The sequence below is a fragment of the Corythoichthys intestinalis genome, chromosome 5 (genome assembly GCF_030265065.1).
Source record: "Corythoichthys intestinalis isolate RoL2023-P3 chromosome 5, ASM3026506v1, whole genome shotgun sequence".
NCBI classification, from domain to species: Eukaryota; Metazoa; Chordata; class Actinopteri; order Syngnathiformes; family Syngnathidae; genus Corythoichthys; species Corythoichthys intestinalis.
In genome coordinates this window covers 21,616,807-21,634,174 of record NC_080399.1, presented here as the reverse complement: position 1 = coordinate 21,634,174, position 17,368 = coordinate 21,616,807, and the positions used below count along the sequence as shown (strand labels likewise).

Here is a 17,368-nt window from a genome sequence, read left to right as displayed (position 1 = left end):
CACTTTTTTAATGGTTTGGCTAGGCCTCTGACCAATTGTGACGTGTTATTTTCCTCTGTTTTTCACTTATGTTGTGTTTTTGGGCTATATTTATCTGATAAGCTGTTAATGTTATGTTAACAGATGCATATTTAGAATGTTGTTCTCCATTGTACTATTATTACTTCAACGTATGCAGTACAGGCCAAAGGTTCGGATAGATCTTCTTATTCATGCATTTTCTTTTTCATAGCTATTTGCATTGTAAATTCTCACTGAAGGTAATGACACTATAAATAAACACGTTTTGAATTATGTACCATAATTATCGCACTATAAGGCGCAACTGACTATACGCCGCCACTCACCAAATTTGACACGAAAACAGCATTTGTTCATAGATAAACTGCACTGGACTATAAGCCACAGCTGTCCTCACTGTATTATGGGATATGTACACCCAAAGATATTAACCAGTAACACTTTATTAGTCAGCGTCATCATACAGTACGACTGCTGTAAGACCAAATGAACCATCATGAAACTTTGAACCAATTGGCTGCAAAGTTTCATTGATTCAAGAAGCTTTATTTGGCCATCACTGCTCCCTTGGGAGAGACAGTCAACCTCTGCTGCCACCTACTGTCAACACTGTTGTTGTCCAGCATGCCTCCTAGCATGTATTGCAGTGCTACAGATGTAACAACAATCAAAATTTATGTTCTGTGATATTACTTCTTCAGTTACTGTACTAGTTGTTTCATAAGACTGTCATAATTATCACATGACACTGTCATGAGCATTAATGAATGCTTATAACAGATGTCATTTAGTGTTATCCGGTAAATCATCACACTTTTGAATGGATGTAAAAGATCCGAGCTAGACATAAATGGAGTTAGTGACATAATTTGCCGGATGACACTTAATGACATCTGTCATAAGCATTCAGTAATGCCCATGATAGTGTCATGTCATAATTATGGCAGTCTTATGACAGTCTTATGACACCGAAGTCAAATAAAGTGTTACCTATTAACCCAAATAAATCAACAAATAAGCCGCACTGGACTATAAACCGCAGGATTCAATAATGAAGGAAAAAAGTAGCGGCTTATAGCCTGAAAATTACGACACTCAGCAAAAAATGGTGAAATACAAACTATATAAAAACATGTAGAGTATAATATTCTGGTATCTTCAAAATAGCCACCCTTTGCTCTGATTACTTTTTTGCACACTCTTGCCATTCTCTTGATGAGCTTTAGGAGGGTCTCACCTAAAATGGTTTTTGACTTCACAGGTATGGTTTTTTGGGGTTAATTTGTGGAATTTAATGGGTATGGCACCTACTTTTGTGTTGCATTGAATGAGGTGTGTCCAAACTTTTGGCCTGTACTGTAATTTTGTAATTGGTTTCTGATCAATTTTAAAAATTGCCCCCTAAAAATGCGACTAAGTGTGATTTATAGTCCGAAAAACACGGTAGTTCTGGAAATATCCTAACCTACCTACCTAACCCTAACCTACCAAAAAAAGCATCTAAAAATAATGATGATGATAAATATGATCAAAATCAAACTAAAATATTGTAACGTATTTTAGGTGTTTGTTTTCATTCCAAAGAAACAAGAAAGAGCAGATATGTCTGAAGGGTGAGTATTATTATTTCCTGTGTCACTTCTTGCATTATATTTAGCTTTTAATATTGCTTATCTTATTTGCTTCCATGTCCAATTTCCCCATGAAAGACCGGTGAGTATGACTAACATGAAAATCTAATCATATTTATTCTTGTGTTGTATGATTAAATCCATTGATTGTTAATTTTGTTATCTCATTGGCTGCCAACGACGGCGATAGACGTCCATTTTAATTCAGTCTATCGCTGTCAATGGTGGTCAATGAGTGGAAAAAGGCACATCACCTAATGTATATAGCATTGTCATTTACCTCTCAGAAAAAAACAAAATATTCAGCCACACGACGACTGCACTTGAAGGTGAAACCAGCTCATAATATGAAAATGTGTAACTGCAATTCACAAATAGTTACCCTGATACATTCTTACTTAAAGAGCATCTTGCTGAGGACTGCCGCTTCGATGCTTTTGGCTGAAAGTGAAGAGAAAAGAGCGACGAGAGAAAGATTCATCAGCGAATGTTTCCCTCTGCCAAATACCTCAGACTTGTCAGTCCAGGAACTTCAGGTAGCAAGACCACAACATTAACATCCTGACTGTACATTCAGCTTATATCTTCTTCCTTGGCAGGAACTTTGCAAAGAACTACACAGAAAGATTGATGTGACGGATGAAGCTCGTTATGATATAGCTGTAAAAGTGGAAAAAAATGAAAATGAGGTAAAGTACATTCTACAAGTTGTCAAAAAGGAAAAATTTGCAAGTCACAATTTGAAAGCCAGTACGACTATTAATACATAGCATGTAAGGATATATTTAGAAAACCAGGTGCGTAATAAAAAAAAAAAAAAGACCATGCCACGCAAATGTGAAGTTTCCCACACGGCTAATTTAAAAACAGCAGTTGGGTCCGCATGTACATATTCAAAATATTGTGTGACCCCCTTTAGTAAGTGTAGACACTTATCAACTTTGGCTAAGCTTAGAATGGCACGTTGCAAACGTGCTAACATTTTAGATTGTATTTTCCAGACTTCCACGGCACATATCAAACAAAATGTCACAAAATGTGGAAGTCATCTCAATTTACTCACACTTTTTCATACTCCTGTGAAATTTGGGCCTGGTGGTCATTACAGATTGTGTCACTGAGACATAAGCTTGTCGCCCTGAAGGGGGTCAGGCGACCCAGCTTAAAGAGGGTGAAGAAAAGTACAGAAGACATGCTAGGCGCATATTCGGACTCCTCCAAACTCATGAAGGCTGATTTCAAGGCCAACCTTAAGACAGTGAAGAAAGAAGATGAAAAAGTAAGCTCCAAAGTGAACTATTCGTGTACTGAAACAACATGACGACATCTAACTTTGTATGTCGTCCCCAGCGGGAAGAAGTGACGGACTGGCGAAAGAATGTGGAGGCCATGTCTGGCATGGAAGGCAGAAAGAAGCTGTTTAATGCCGGACAGTAACCAAATGATTTAAGATGAGAGTATTAGACTAAACTTGAGTTTCAAGGTATTGCACTGCTAAATCAAAATGAAATGTATACATTTTATAGTTCATAATACAATTAAATTGAATTTTTATTTCATTTATTTTAAAGGTTCACACAAGTATAACAAGTGGCTTTTTTGTTTTAACTCTTTAGACAAAATTGATTAAAATATCACTACTTTCCTGCTTTGTGTGTTTTTTGTATTGCCTGGCACGGTTCTTCATGTCATAATTTGAAATTGATGAAACAACATCTTTCGCCATCGCGAAATGTAAATACTAAGAGAAGAAGTCTTAAATTCATGAATAATGGCTCACATTGACTTCTGATTTGCTTGCCGTCCTGGCACAAGAGTTCTATTTTAGTTGTCCACTCACAGACCACATAACTTAGGAGTCCTTGAATGTGACCTGAGGCTCCTCCTGTCACTTCAAGACGGACGCTGCACACCTCAACAGCTTCATTTGCACACGCACTAAAGGTATGGTGAGTCATTGCAGCTCCTCTACTTTTAACTGAGGCTTTTGTGCAGTCAAAATTGGTGTGTGTTTAAAATTTGTGAATAATTACAAAGATTAGGGGGAGGCTACTTTAAAAATAGGAAATAAATGATTAATTGACTTATAGCAGGTAAAAGTTAAATAAATTGTAAATAAATTAACATTTAAAAAAACAAAAGAAATGTTAAACATAAATGTTTTGTACTAAAAAAGTTACATATGGAAAAAATGTTAAGAATCACTTACATAAATAATTAAGCTGCTATACAAGCAATTTATTAAAATGAACACAGAGCTCACCAACAATTATTGGTTTTGATTCAGGAAATATAGTCACTTGTATATGCTGTATCTTTTTCAATGCAATGTGTTTTTCCACAGACAAAAGGCTTCCAGTATGTCAGAGACGTAAGTTATCTCCCATTTTGCTGCATTAATTAAAAAAAAAAAAAAAACTATTCACCTTCTAACTTCTTTTTGCTTTCTCCCATATAACCACCAAAGTGCGGTAAGTCATTTTTTTTTTCATGACATCTTAACAAATTGGCATTTACTCAGTATTTTATGTAACTTTTGAACTTGTGTGCAGAAAAAATCCAAGATTTCTGCATCCCGCAGACTGACTCTGAAGGTATTTTTCATCCTTCTGATGCATTTGATTAATAGACTAAGCTCTCCTGTTTTTGCCCAATTCAGACCAAGCTGCTAAAGGTGGCAACTGTGATGTTGGAGAAAGAGAAGGAGGCAAAGCGCCAGGAGAGAGAAACTGCTCTGAGCGAGAGAGTACCTCCGTTGCAGCTGTCCGGCCTGTCATTGCAGGACCTTCAGGTACGTGAGTGCGACATCTCGGCTGTCCATCATGTTCTGGTCCGAATGTTCCATGTGCAGCTGCCAAGCGCACACAATGTTCACAGTAGAGAGTGCCTACTCCTGCTGTCATCTCTGTATGCGTCACATATTGTATTTCATTTTTCAGACTGACACCTTTCAACATTGTCCTTCAGACTTTATTTGTGTGGGGTGTTTGTTTTTTTTTTCTTTCAGGTTTTACCGTTCCTTTTCAGGGAGTCTGTGCATCGTCTTTAGCTATGGCGTACTATACTATATATGTACCAATGTTTTGTTATTTTATTTTAATTTATTTTAATATTGAGTATATATGTACAAGATCGGTTCATAAATTGGTAACAGTAAATGACCTCCCTTTTCCAAAATATTTGATCCTGTACAAGCGGCATTAAAAAAAAAAAAAAATCATAATAATTCTTTGAATAATTTCATTTTTGTGTTTTGTTCACTGGTGCAAGCTAATATACCGTATTGGCCCGAATATAAGATGGTGTTTTTTGCATTGAAATAAGACTGAAAAAGTGGGGGTCGTCTTATATTCGCGGTCTAGACATTATACCCATTCACGACGCTAGATGGCGCCAGATATCATTGAAGCGAAGTTCTGTCATGACAGATCTCAGCTACTCTCAAGTTTAACCAGTTTGCATTATTTTATTGCAATGTTTTTCCTTATTCAGATTTGTTTCTAGACTACAGTAATAGTTAGACTTCACTTTGTTAATGCAGTTATTGCAATTTTGTTGTTTTATCACAATGGATTGGTTTATTTACATTTCAAAATCCAGAAGCCATTCATTTACGAATGTGATTGCACTTTAGTTTACATATTTAAATGTTCAGATATTAAGATTTGAAAGAGGCAAAATAACATGATTTTTCTCTCAAATATGTTGTTATAATCATTTGTTTCAGATGTACTGTATTTTCTGTATAAAAATTAATTTGGTGTTCAAAAAGTTATTTTTCTAACTTGAGTCTTGAAAAAGAGGGGATCGTCTTATATTCGGGCCAATACGGTAAAAGTATTATCATGGGGTGTTCTTGTGGCTTTTCAGGGTCCAAAACTATTAGAAGTGGAGAGTCATTTAGACTTGTAATCTGCATGCCCGATAGCAATCTAGTGCTTTGCCGCCATCTTCTGGCATCCAAAGGTAATTATAGATAATTTTTGGGAGGTTGGATCAGGTTTCTCACATATTTGTGCTTTCTGTGGCAGGGCTCGGTCAGCCACTGTATGTATATTTTAATGGGGTATTGATTTGTTTTGGCGTGTACACATGTGAATGACACTTTTGTTTGGAGGAATTCATCATTTTTAAAGACAAAAACACATGAACATGTCTACTGGTTTATATCATGGCACTGCTATGCCTGACACCTTTTTGCAATCAATCCTTGCCTCTTTTCAAGGCTCTGTGCAAAGAATTGCACCATAAGATTGACGTGGTTGATGAGGAGCGCTACGACATCAACTCCAAAGTCACGAAGAATAATCTCGAGGTTTGGAAATTCATCCATAGTCCAGTTTCAGAGTAGCCAGAATTCAGAATCCACGTACACTTAATCATTTTTCAATGTTGTCCTTCAGCTTGAAAATTTGTCTGCCAAAATTATTGAGCTGAAGGGTAAAATGAAGCGACCTGCTCTCAAGAGGGTGAAGATTTCGGCCGACGCCATGTTGGGAGCTCTGCTAGGTGCAAAGGTCAAGGAGTCTGTGGACTTTAAGGCCAACCTCAAGACCGTCAAAAAGGAAGAAGAGAAGGTAACACTCATTTATGTTTATTTCAGTGCTCCAGTGATGTTAATCAAGGCACCATTCATTGATTTGATGCTTTTCCACTTCTGAACAGAAAGAGGAAGTGACCGACTGGCGTAAGAATGTGGAAGCCATGTCTGGTATGGAGGGCAGAATGAAGTTGTTCAATGTGGCCCAGTAGATTCCAAAAGGGAGAGATAGACAGATTGTCATTTGCACTGTGTCTGACCACTGGTGTTGCATATTTGTTAATGTAATATCAGTAGATAGAGTGGAAATGTGCAGTATTTCCATATTGTATCAAGATGTCATGGAACATTTTGATGATAAAGATAATAAAAAAGGGATAATCACTGAAAGTAACTGAAACTGACTTTTGTTGTCCAAATTATAAAATCTAATACTAAATCATCATCTGTATTTTCAAGTGTTTTTGACCACAACAGTCAGATCTTGGAATGTCTAAAAAAAATATTTAGAATGTGACTAGAACATTACAACATTATACTTAAATATGTATATTATGAACATTCACAGGAACTAAAAGTAGATGGAGGGGTCAAGGAATGTGTGGAGGGTCAGGTATATGACGGACTTGCGTTGGCACATACTTTTCTATTCTGGTTTAGTGTAGTCCATTGCTTATATATTTTTTTTTATGTGAGAGCAAAGTCAGAGTCAAGGTTCTGAGACTGACTACGCATTTCACGCCCACACAACAAAAAGAAGGACGCAGACAGAACTAGGGTCAGGTTACCAACAGTCATGGACTGGCACCTGTCCTTGTCCTCAAGAAGTATTTAGACTGTATTTTTTAGTGTTTTACTGTCAAATAATGCTCACTGCTGTACTGCAGTTCTTCAATGCAGCCTCTAGATAGCAGCGTAAGCTTTGATTTAAACTTCTAAATGCATCGACATTAAGCACGCCACTGGTTATTTCCACTTACAGCTGCATGATATAAGTTTTTGGCTTCTGATACCGATTCCGACACTGTGTGTGGTAACAGTCAATACCGATACTGTACTGATACCGTTTTAATTTTTTTTTTAATATAGATTTTTTTCTCCTTTTAATACTAAATTAATGCATACTCACTTCAATGTAAAATAATTGCTATCATGGCTTGCGTGGCTCATTGTCTGCCACTGACGCGGCTAGTCATCTAATCCATTTGAAGTGGGAGGGATGGCAGCGATTCGCTGCCATTCCTCCCACTTCAACTGGATGGACGTCTATTAGGTAAGGTTCATACTGCAAGTTTTAATGCACAATTCTGATTTTTTCTTATATATATATATATATATTTTGCGTGTTCGTTTAGACAGCCTTTGTCCATTGAGCCCGTTCAAGTATTACGCATGAGCAGTAATTTGCAGTCCGACACGCGCTGAGCAAACTGACCCGCATGCGCAGAAGCATCAAAACAAATGACTACACATGCTGGCTGTATGTCATTCCAGGGCGATCATCATATTTTGATTTCCAAAAAGAGGACACAAATAACAGACATGAATAATCCCTGTTTAGTCTTCTATTCAAAGTCTATATGGATTGATTGAACGCATGCATGCACTGTTCATGTGTAACACACACACATAAGCCTTACTGCTTATTTGCCGCTCAGAAAGAAAATGGAGCATTATCAGGCTTATCCTTTTTCTCATTTTATTTTTGTTATGACTGTGGTCAAACCCGCATCCTGCGTAAAAGCCGAGTTCAAGCTAGGCGCTAACGCTAATGCACAGCAATTGGTGCCGCACTGCCTGCCGCTCTCGCTCTTTGCTGACGTAATTGCCTCGTGATTCTGATTTGGGAGATCTGACAGTTCAGACCGCCGCCACCTTCTGGAAAAATGTGGCCCAAATCGGATTTACACCACATACGAAAGTGACCCAGATTGGATTTGAAATGGTCCACTTCTATGCGACTTGTCCCGTTCAGACCGTCAACTTAATGCCTCACTCGAGTCGGAAGAACACGAAAAAATCGGATTCCTGCATTAAGACCAGCGGTCTGAACCTAGCTTTAGTTATGCACTTATTTAAATTTAGAGCAGAAGGATGATTGGACAGCACACAATTGCACGTTTAACATCCTGGGGAGGTGACAAGTGCTCCTTTTTTTTTACGATGGTGTGCGGTTGGAAACAAGATTGCGATGATTAGATACTACGCAGCATCGGCATGTTATGTCTTAGTACTACTCCCTGTTACCGATGAAGCCATTTTAGTGCCGTATCGGTATCGGTGCAGCACTACTACTTTCAATAAGAGTGGAATGCGTCTATAAGTGGTACAGTGTATCACAAAAGTGAGTACACCCCTCGCATTTCTGCAGATATTTATGTAAGTATATCTTTTCTTGGGACAACATTGACAAAATGAAACTTTGACACAATGAAAAGTAGTCTGTGTGCAGCTTATATAATAGAGTTAATTCACCCCCCCCCCCAAAAAAAAACTGAAAATCTAAACCCAGCAACAAAAGTGAGTACACCCCTATGAAAAAACACACATCCCTAAATGTCCAAATTGAGTACTACTAGTCATTTTTCCTCCAAAATGTCATGTGACTCGTTACAGGACTCCCCTGGGGTGACAGCCATGCACACCAATTTGATGTAGAGTGCGGCGTATGGTCTGAGCACTAACAGGTTGACCCCCCACCTCTTCGATCTATGCAGCAATGCTGACAGCACTCCTGTAACGAGTCACATGACATTTTGGAGGGAAAATGACTAGTAGTACTCAATTTGGACATTTAGGGATGTGCGTTTTTTCATAGGGGGGTACTCACTTTTGTTGCCAGGGGTTTAGACATTAATGGCTATATTTTGAGTTATTTTGAGGGGGAAAATAAATTAACTCTAGGGTTAGGGTTAGGGTTGGTTGCCGGCTGCTGGGGAAGGTATGCAATTTTTCTGGAACACCCTATATACTACTTACCAGACTTAGAACAATTAAGGAGCTATGCTTATATAATACACTTCACTGGTCCTTGGCATACATCTAATGGTGTACGATAAACCTCTTATGTCAGCTTTACAGATGGAGTTTGTTGGCTTCCTGCCCCGGGCCGTCCTGTCGCCGGTCTTGGCCCCCAGGATTTCCGGCCAGGGCTTGTCTGGTTGCGGCTGGCCGTGCGGGGGTCCCGTCTGGCGCGCGTTGGTCTCGTGGGCGGGTGGGGGTGCCGCGCGGGTGCCGGTCCAGGGCCGCGGCCCTTCCCCGGCCGGCCGGGGTGGGGTGGGTTGGAGGCTGGGTGGTGTATACAGCGGCCGCCGCTGCCCCCCTGCCAGCGGGGTCGTCGACGGGGCCTCTTGGAGCCCACGGGGCCTAGGGTGGGGCTTGCTGTCCCTTGCCGGTGAGGTGGACGTCCCCTGGTCGCCGAAGCTTGGCGTAGCGCCTGCTCGGAGTGTGGGGTGGGTGCTCGGACGGTGGGTGGGTGGGGGGGGGCAGTTGCGGAGGCGCCGTGGGTGGTCTGGGGCGGGGATTGATCGGGGCCCAGGCGCTTCTCCCGCCCTGCGGCCGGTGGTTCCGGTGGAGGGGGCCACGCCCGCAGGAGCCTGCCTCTTAACTCACCCACTTTTCATTTCGGCACTGTAAATATCTTCCACTCTGGCACTTACATACTCATACATTTCTCCGGGGAGAGTTGGGACAGGGCTTTACATTCCCGGCCCGGCTCCCCCCTGTTTTTTAATGCATCACACACCAAGGTTGTGGGATGGTTGGGACCTGTTGGGGGGGAGGGGGTGTGGGTGCCTCACGGTTACCTCCTCACGGAAGGCCCCGCCATCCCTGCACCTTTTTTAACGCACCACACACACCAGCAAAGGGCGGTGGGACGGGGGCTGGGTAGAAATTCCATGCTGCGGTCCCACTGCCCCAAGCCAAGCTCTCCTATTTTAATGCATACATTGCACTACCCTCCCCTCACAATCCCATCACGGGGATGGGTGATGGCTGCCAGCCGGGAACCTGGCAGCCAGAGTAATAGGGTGGTAAGTGGGTCCCACACTTTTTTCCATATGGCTTGGCTCCTGGGGCGTGGCCTCCCCTCTGCCTGGGCTGCCGGCCGTGGGGGGGGGGAGTGGGTCGCGGCTCCGATCTTTCGTCGCCCTGTGGCGGTCCCTCGGCGTTCCCCTGCCTCTGCCTTCCCCTCTCTTCTCTGACTGGATATCTGCCCTGTGCTCCGTCATGGGTCGCTGGCTGGACGCCAGTGTATCGGCTGGGTGTTGTCTGCACCAGCGGGAGACCCTGCCCTGGGCTTGGTGGGCCGCTGGGGGTCCTGTGGCGTGCCGTGCCGGTTGGGGGGCTGCGGCTGTGTGTGGCTTGTGGACCGGGTGGGCGGGCGAGGGCGGGGGTAGGCATGGGGTTGGTAGTCCGTCCCCTCTTGCCATCCCCGAAGGCTGGTTGATGGGTGCGTGGGTGGCCTGGGGGACCACCCTGGATCCCGGGGGGGGGGACGATGGCTCCTTTGCTGGGCTGCGGGAGGACGGGTGGGCTGCGCTTGACCCCTAGCCTACCGCCCGCCCTCCCTCCCTCCCCGGGCTGGCTGGGTGGGGGCTGTGGCCCTGGGTTGGCGCTCGCGTGGCGTCTCAGCTCGTCTGCGTGGCTGTCGCGCGCCTGGTGGGGCTCGCGTGCGGCTGGATGTGATAGGGCGCGCTCGGGTGGGGGGTCCCGGTGCTGGGATTGGCGTTGGGGCGGCGTAGGGTTGGTCGCCAACGGACTTACACTCACAAGGGATTCATACGATTACTGGGTTCTAGTTCACAGAGCTGATTTGTGTACACTCTACCCCTTTCAATCATTTAGCTTATAGACTCCCCCACCCCCGTCCCCATCTTTCCCTAGTCCACAGACCCCCACATAGTGTCAACCGGAAATACATCTAGCTGATGATAGCACCAACATATTAGTAATTGGTCTAGATGTTCAATGTATTTCTTGTTGTAGTTTGTGTTTTTCTTTCTTCTCTTGTGTTTCTTTTCTTCTGTTCCCCCATAACCCCTTCCTGTTCTGTGCTTTGTCATAATAAACAAGGTATGTTGAGTGATCACAATGGGAGTATGTCAGACTCTTAATGTGAAACATTAAAACTGTTCAGACTATCCGGGCACTTAGACTTCCATTCTCCGTGTCAAACAGCTGAACAGGACAGGTTTAAAAAATAAATAAATAAATAATTGAATGAATGAACTCTATTATATAAGCTGCACACAGACTACTTTTCATTGTGTCAAAGTTTCATTTTGTCAGTGTTGTCTTATACTTATTACTTATACTTAAATATCTGCAGAAATGCGAGGGGTGTACTCACTTTTGTGATACATTGTGAAAGTGTCTCTGCCTGAGTTTTTTTTTTGTTACAATTAAATTGAAAACATTGCATTTACATTAAATGTTTGTTTATTTAGGTTAAGAATTTTATACAATTGAATTGAATCATTACCAAAACAGAGAAGTTGTTGTTTTATTGAATTTTTCTATATTGAATTGCGGTACTCATATTACTTACAGTGACGTACAATAACAGTAAAAGTACTTTCAGGAATTAAACCTCTGCCTTGTTTTTAGATGAACACATAGGCCTAATATGCTTTTGTAGTTTAGCATTGGTTTGAGGTGGTACTTTAACAGCAAATCATTTTTAAGGCAGCTCTTGGTGTAAAAAGTTTGACACTCACTACAGTAAAGTATTCAGAGGTTTTTCTATCAAATGTGCATGAAGACTAAAAATATGTAGCGTATTTTATTAAAAACAGACAGGACATACAAACTGGATGTTAACACTTGTTTTTGTTTTTTCAGATTTTAATGTACATTTTGATTGCATGAAATTTACGCATTTTTCAAAGTACCTCTAGTCTAGAGGGAGCCCCCTAATTGCTACTAATACTCACTTTGAGAATCAGTGGCTTTAAAGCGCCACAAGGTGCCAGTATCACTCTGCACATACTTTCCTATTTACTTTGTAGTCAAATGGTGAGTAGTTTTACTTTATTCCATTTGACTGTTTTTAAGTGGCTTATTTACACAGTTAAGAATATAATTACACACCACTTTACGAGCTTTCTGATGGAAGTAATTGTTTTGAAATGATAGCAACTTGGGAGTGATTTATTCATTCCAAACCCACCATGGGGCGCTAGACCTCCTACAAGCCATAAGGAGGTCCATAAGGACGCCTCACAGGTGGACATTTTCACACCTTACACAAGACGCCGGGCAAGAATGGTGAGGACACAGTGTCTATTTTGGAGAGCCACTCACAAGGGTGCTAGAATCTATAAAAACAGCTTCTTTGTGTGCGTCGCATCTTGGAAAAAGCAGGCAGCCAGCAGTTTTGTTGAAAGTTTTGTAAGGTAAGAATAAAATGTTATTATATTACAATAGGCGGGGCAAAAGGGGGCTGATATCGTGTAATCAATTATTGTTCCTGACTAAAAATTTATCTCATTTTCTTATTATTTTGTTCAACATGCATCTACAATTTCTTGACTTCATTTGAATATATTGGCATCAAATATTTGTCTACTAACAGAGGGAGACACAAGATAAGCTGTAACTATGTCTGACGCGTGAGTATCATTCAACTTCATTGCCAAATTACACATGCTTGAAAAAAAAAAAAAAAAATGCTTGTACACGCTCCCCAAGTAATTTGTCACCCTCTGCTTACACCCTCAGGTCTTCAGTAAGTTAAAATTTATTTTCATTATTCAAAATAAAGTACAGCATCTAAAGTAAAGTAATGTGAAATATTATCATAAACTAGAAAGTTCTGTGTCTTCATTGTTTCAATTTTTTTTAATCGTTATTTTCCAGAAACCAAAAATCTCAGCATCTCGCAGACTGTTTTTGAAGGTATGCCACCCAACAGTGAATAATCACACTTCAATGCCATTGATAGCCCTTCCAATTTGAACTGGGAAGGGCTTGTTATTAGCCCTTCCCAGTTGGAATGAATTTGACGTCAATCGCCGTCACTGGCAGCCACTGAGTTAACACTGTGCAATCAGACCAAAATGATGAAGAAGGCCATGGTGATGCTAGAGAATGACAAGCAAGTAAGACAAGAGGAACGTGAAAGAACCCTGACGGAGAGAGTTCCAGCACTCCAGCTGTCTGGATTGTCTACACAGGAACTGCAGGTATGTAAAGCTAAACAATGCTGTAACTTCTGCCTTTAAAAATGTCATACATATATGTCATCAGAATCTTTGCAAAGAGCTACACCAGAAGATCGACGCAGTTGATGAGGATCGTTATGACATTGCTTTAAAAGTGGGGAAAAATGACATAGAGGTATGTGTTCTATTATTTCTGGTACAAACCAATTTTTCTATCAGTGGTTTCGACAGATGAATTCTCTTAGCTTTGGTTGTAAACTTTATCTGAAGTGATTTTTATGTACAGTAAGCAAGCGTCTTTTCTTTTGTGAATTAAAAAAAAAAAAAAAAAGTTGCGGGACCTGTCTCAGAAGATCTACGAGTTGAAGGGCAAAATGAAGAGACCAAACTTGAAGAGGGTTAGGGTGTCTGCGGACGCCATGTTGGGAGCGCTGCTGGGTGCCAAAGTTAAAGAGTCTGTGGACTTCAAAGCCAACCTCAAGACTGTGAAGAAAGAGGAGGAGAAAGTGAGCATTTGGGCCAGTTTAAGATTTACACATTTTAACACATGACGAGCGAAAAAAGTTTCACGTCACAATTAGTGAGTGAATAGCTTGGTTGATCGAATTGTTGACCACAAACAAAATCTTTACCCCACAGAAAGAAGAAGTGACAGACTGGCGTAAGAACGTGGATGCCATGTCGGGTATGGAGGGTAGAATGAAGCTGTTTAACGCTGGCCAGTAGACGTCGGGTTTCTATGTGAAGACATTTGACTTTCACTTGAATGGTCGATTGACGATCACTAACATTTTGGAAAACTTTTATTCATCTGGTAAAATGTGAAGGACAACAGCAAATCCATAATCGGTGTGATATTTTCCAGTAGAAATACTGTATTTGAAAAAAAATCTAAGTGGAATATTTGAAACTTGTGTGTAGTTTTCTTTTCCTTCTAACCGTCAGCAATAGCCGCGAGCACAAAATTTCATGTGAAGTATAAACATGCACTTTATGCAATATTTGAGTCCTGGTGATGTCATAAAATTATAAATATTTGTGTCCACGTTTTTGTGTTTTAACTTAAGAAATGTGATAAATTCTACAACTGTTGCCAATGAAGATATTAGTTTTACACAGATCTTTGTAAAATGGCTTTGTGCATAGTAGTGAGGCACAGAATGGGAGTTAACAATGCAAAACCGACTGACGCAAATGTCACAGATAACTGAAATGAAAATTCCAAATAGCCAAGAAGCAACTATGACAAGTCATAAAGACATTATTGATACCTCAATGTTAACTCTTGATCGTCAATTTAAGGGCTGGCATTGACGACCTTAGATGTCCATTCCATTTGATCAGAGAGTTTGGAAGTGAAAAATCTCTACCAGCAATTCCCAGTTAACTCATGGTCTGCTACTGACAAGAACAGACGACCAATTCATTGAAACTGAGAGGATTTTCTGTGAATGCTTACATTTCAGAGGCAATGACGACGCTACACTTCCAATCTATTTCTCGGGGTCAAAATAAATTGGACATGTAGCGCCGTTAACGGCAGCAAATGAGTTAAAATGGTGTGGTTAGTCTATGCCCATCAATGGGATAAATTAAAGATACCTGTTTTTAAATGTAGGGAGTAAAATAAGCAAATTAAATACATATATATACAGTCCCTGACATCCATTTTGTAGAAACAATTGCTAATAACCTGACTTTTAATTATTCAATTGGTTTCAGAAATGGCTCATATGAAAGCTAAGACCCACCCAAATGACATTGAATGTACAGAAATGTATTTGTTTCATTAAAAAAAGATTTATCATTTAATGAAAACATAAAGGTCAAATTTTGGCAAGACAAAAGTTTTGTCGCCTACAGAAAGTAGTGTAAAAATTGAACAAAAAATGTACTTCAAATACAAAAATATGTTACATAACATAAGCGAATTAAGTAGTGGTACTGTGAGATCCAAATTTAATATTTTGTAAGACTTCCATGGGCTTGAAGGACTGCATCCATGCGGTTCGGCAAGGATTCATACTATTTATTAATGAAGTCATCAGGAACATCAAAGAAAGCAGTCTTGCATGCCTCCCAGAGTTCATCAACATTCTTGGGTTTCATCTTCCATGCTTCCGCTTTCATCCTACCCCAGACATGCTCAATGATGTTCATCTCTGGTGACTGGGCGGGCCGGTCCTGGAGGATCTTGATTGCAGTATACGATGGAAAACCATCCTGCTGCAGAATTTGTCCCTTTTTATGGTTAGGAATGTAAGAGGCAGCTAGGATTTGTTGATATTTCAGACTATTTATGTTGCCTTCCACCCTGCAGATCTCTCGCACACCCCCCATACTGGATATAACCTCAGACCATGATTTTTAACACCACCAAACTTTACTGTTTTGTGGCAGAAGGTGGATTTTTAAGATGAATCTTCCATTGAATTACACCACAGTCGCCGCAAAGATTGCAGGAGACCTACTGGAGCCCGCATGGATCCAAAATTCACTCAGAAAAATCACCTAGCAGTATGCAACGGCGTCACAATTCTTCCCTCCGAGAGAGCTCTCGTCTCCGTGAGTCGGTGTCTCTTAGGCTAGGTTCATACTACAGGTCTTAATGCGCCAATCCGATTTTTTGCCAAATCTGTTTATTTGGCGTGCCCGTTCAGACTGCCTTTGTCCATTGAGACCGTTCAAGTATCACGCATGCGCACTAATTCGCAGTCCGAGATGCGCTCAGCAATGAGACCTGCATGCGCAGAAGCATCAAAACAAATTACACATGCTATGTAAGTCATTCCAGAGTGATCATATTTTGATTTCCAAAATGAGGACACAAATACCAGACATTAATAATCCCCATTAAGTCTTATATTCAAAGTTTATATGGCATGATAGAATGCATACATGCACACACATGAGCCTTGACGTGTGTGCGTGAAATGACGTGGGTGCGTCAGTTTGCCCCGACAATAACGAAATATTGCTCATTCGGCGCACGGAATGAAAATCAAAAATTGTAAGGCTTATTCTTTTCTTCATTTTATTTTTTTATGACTGTGGTCAAGCCTGCTTCGTGCTTAAAAGCAGAGTTCAAGCTTGGCGCTAATGCCGACATGGCTTCCGTCCTCCGTGCCTCTTCCTCTTTGCTGATGTAATTGCTGCATGAATTCTAATTTGGGAGTCTTGACAGTTCAGACCGCCAGTCACGTTCTGAAAAAATGAGGCCCAGAACGGATTTGAACCACACACGAAAGTGACTCAGATCGGATTTGAAATGGTCCACTTCTATGCGACTTGTCCCGTTCAGACCATCAAGTTAATGCCTGACTCGAGTCGGAAAAACACGAAAAAATCGGATTTGTGCATTAAGACCTGTAGTATGAACCTAGCCTTAGACATCTCTCACGTCATTCAACCAACATAGTAACGCATAGTAATGCACGCCTTTACATCCTCAGTAACAGTAATGGTGTTGCCAAGATGAGAAAAGTAATTAAATAGATTACCCACAACTGAAAAAATAACGCCGTTAGTAACGCCGTTATACTCTAACGCCGTTATTAACCACACTGTTCACGTCCTCAGTAACGGTAACGGCGTTGCAAACATGGGAGAAGAAATTAATTAGATTATTTACTACAGAAAAAAAATAATGTCGTTAGTAACCCCGTTACACTCTAACGCCGCTATTAAAGGGATCCTCTATTTTTAAGACAAGTAATTCTTAAAAGATAAATATTAGTATGAGTTATAATAATTTAATATTAAAACCCCTTTTAATGTTTTTGTTTTAATAAAGTTTGTACAATTATTTTAAGTGACTGGTCGCCATTCTTGTTACGTCGCAGTGGGTGACGTCACTGGTTTCGTTGCCGAAATTCCAGCATGTCACTCGTTAGCTTTCCCAACATGTCGTCAGTTCTACCCTTCCTATTTGAACCAGATCCAAAAGTGAAGAGCAGGACAGCACTGTCGGTCGTTCACAAGATGAGCTTCAGGGAAAAATGCGTGCAGCA

At 41.0% G+C, this 17,368-nt stretch overlaps 3 protein-coding genes across 4 annotated transcripts; all 3 read left to right on the top strand.

The window, feature by feature from the left end:
- The first annotated feature begins 1,749 nt into the window (after positions 1–1,749).
- On the top strand, positions 1,750–3,625 carry LOC130916162 (troponin I, slow skeletal muscle-like). Of its 2 annotated transcripts, none has more exons than XM_057836657.1 (5): positions 1,750–1,981; positions 2,057–2,188; positions 2,252–2,341; positions 2,797–2,931; positions 3,003–3,625. In XM_057836657.1, exons 1-5 carry the CDS (start codon positions 1,874–1,876, stop codon positions 3,087–3,089), a joined length of 552 nt encoding a protein of 183 aa, XP_057692640.1. In that variant the 5' UTR covers positions 1,750–1,873; the 3' UTR covers positions 3,090–3,625. The 2 variants fall into 2 exon arrangements, with proteins under 2 accessions (XP_057692640.1, XP_057692638.1); XM_057836655.1 differs by having other exon boundaries at positions 2,761–2,931.
- Positions 3,626–4,150: 525 nt separating this feature from the next.
- Positions 4,151–6,587, top strand: LOC130916164 (troponin I, slow skeletal muscle-like). Its single transcript, XM_057836659.1, has 5 exons — positions 4,151–4,246; positions 4,312–4,443; positions 5,878–5,967; positions 6,056–6,229; positions 6,318–6,587. The coding sequence occupies exons 2-5, from the start codon at positions 4,339–4,341 to the stop codon at positions 6,402–6,404; spliced, it is 456 nt and encodes a 151-aa protein (XP_057692642.1). The 5' UTR covers positions 4,151–4,246; positions 4,312–4,338; the 3' UTR covers positions 6,405–6,587.
- A 6,643-nt stretch (positions 6,588–13,230) lies between these two features.
- LOC130916163 (troponin I, slow skeletal muscle-like) lies at positions 13,231–14,364 on the top strand. The gene is made up of 4 exons (XM_057836658.1): positions 13,231–13,379; positions 13,444–13,533; positions 13,691–13,864; positions 13,998–14,364. Exons 1-4 carry the CDS (start codon positions 13,254–13,256, stop codon positions 14,082–14,084), a joined length of 477 nt encoding a protein of 158 aa, XP_057692641.1. The 5' UTR covers positions 13,231–13,253; the 3' UTR covers positions 14,085–14,364.
- The last annotated feature ends 3,004 nt before the right edge of the window (positions 14,365–17,368 follow it).

Excerpts from the sequence above, each read along its gene's own strand:
- LOC130916163 (XM_057836658.1), top strand. The coding sequence starts at position 13,254 with ATGATGAAGAAGGCCATGGTGATGCTAGAGAATGACAAGCAAGTAAGA. Across the intron at positions 13,380-13,443 it reads TGTCTACACAGGAACTGCAG|AATCTTTGCAAAGAGCTACA; the intron begins GTATGTAAAGCT and ends ATATGTCATCAG. Across the intron at positions 13,865-13,997 it reads TGAAGAAAGAGGAGGAGAAA|AAAGAAGAAGTGACAGACTG; the intron begins GTGAGCATTTGG and ends TTTACCCCACAG.
- LOC130916164 (XM_057836659.1), top strand. The coding sequence starts at position 4,339 with ATGTTGGAGAAAGAGAAGGAGGCAAAGCGCCAGGAGAGAGAAACTGCT. Across the intron at positions 5,968-6,055 it reads TCACGAAGAATAATCTCGAG|CTTGAAAATTTGTCTGCCAA; the intron begins GTTTGGAAATTC and ends GTTGTCCTTCAG. Across the intron at positions 6,230-6,317 it reads TCAAAAAGGAAGAAGAGAAG|AAAGAGGAAGTGACCGACTG; the intron begins GTAACACTCATT and ends ACTTCTGAACAG.
- LOC130916162 (XM_057836655.1), top strand. The coding sequence starts at position 1,874 with ATGGTGGTCAATGAGTGGAAAAAGGCACATCACCTAATGTATATAGCA. Across the intron at positions 1,982-2,056 it reads CACGACGACTGCACTTGAAG|AGCATCTTGCTGAGGACTGC; the intron begins GTGAAACCAGCT and ends TCTTACTTAAAG. Across the intron at positions 2,932-3,002 it reads TGAAGAAAGAAGATGAAAAA|CGGGAAGAAGTGACGGACTG; the intron begins GTAAGCTCCAAA and ends TGTCGTCCCCAG.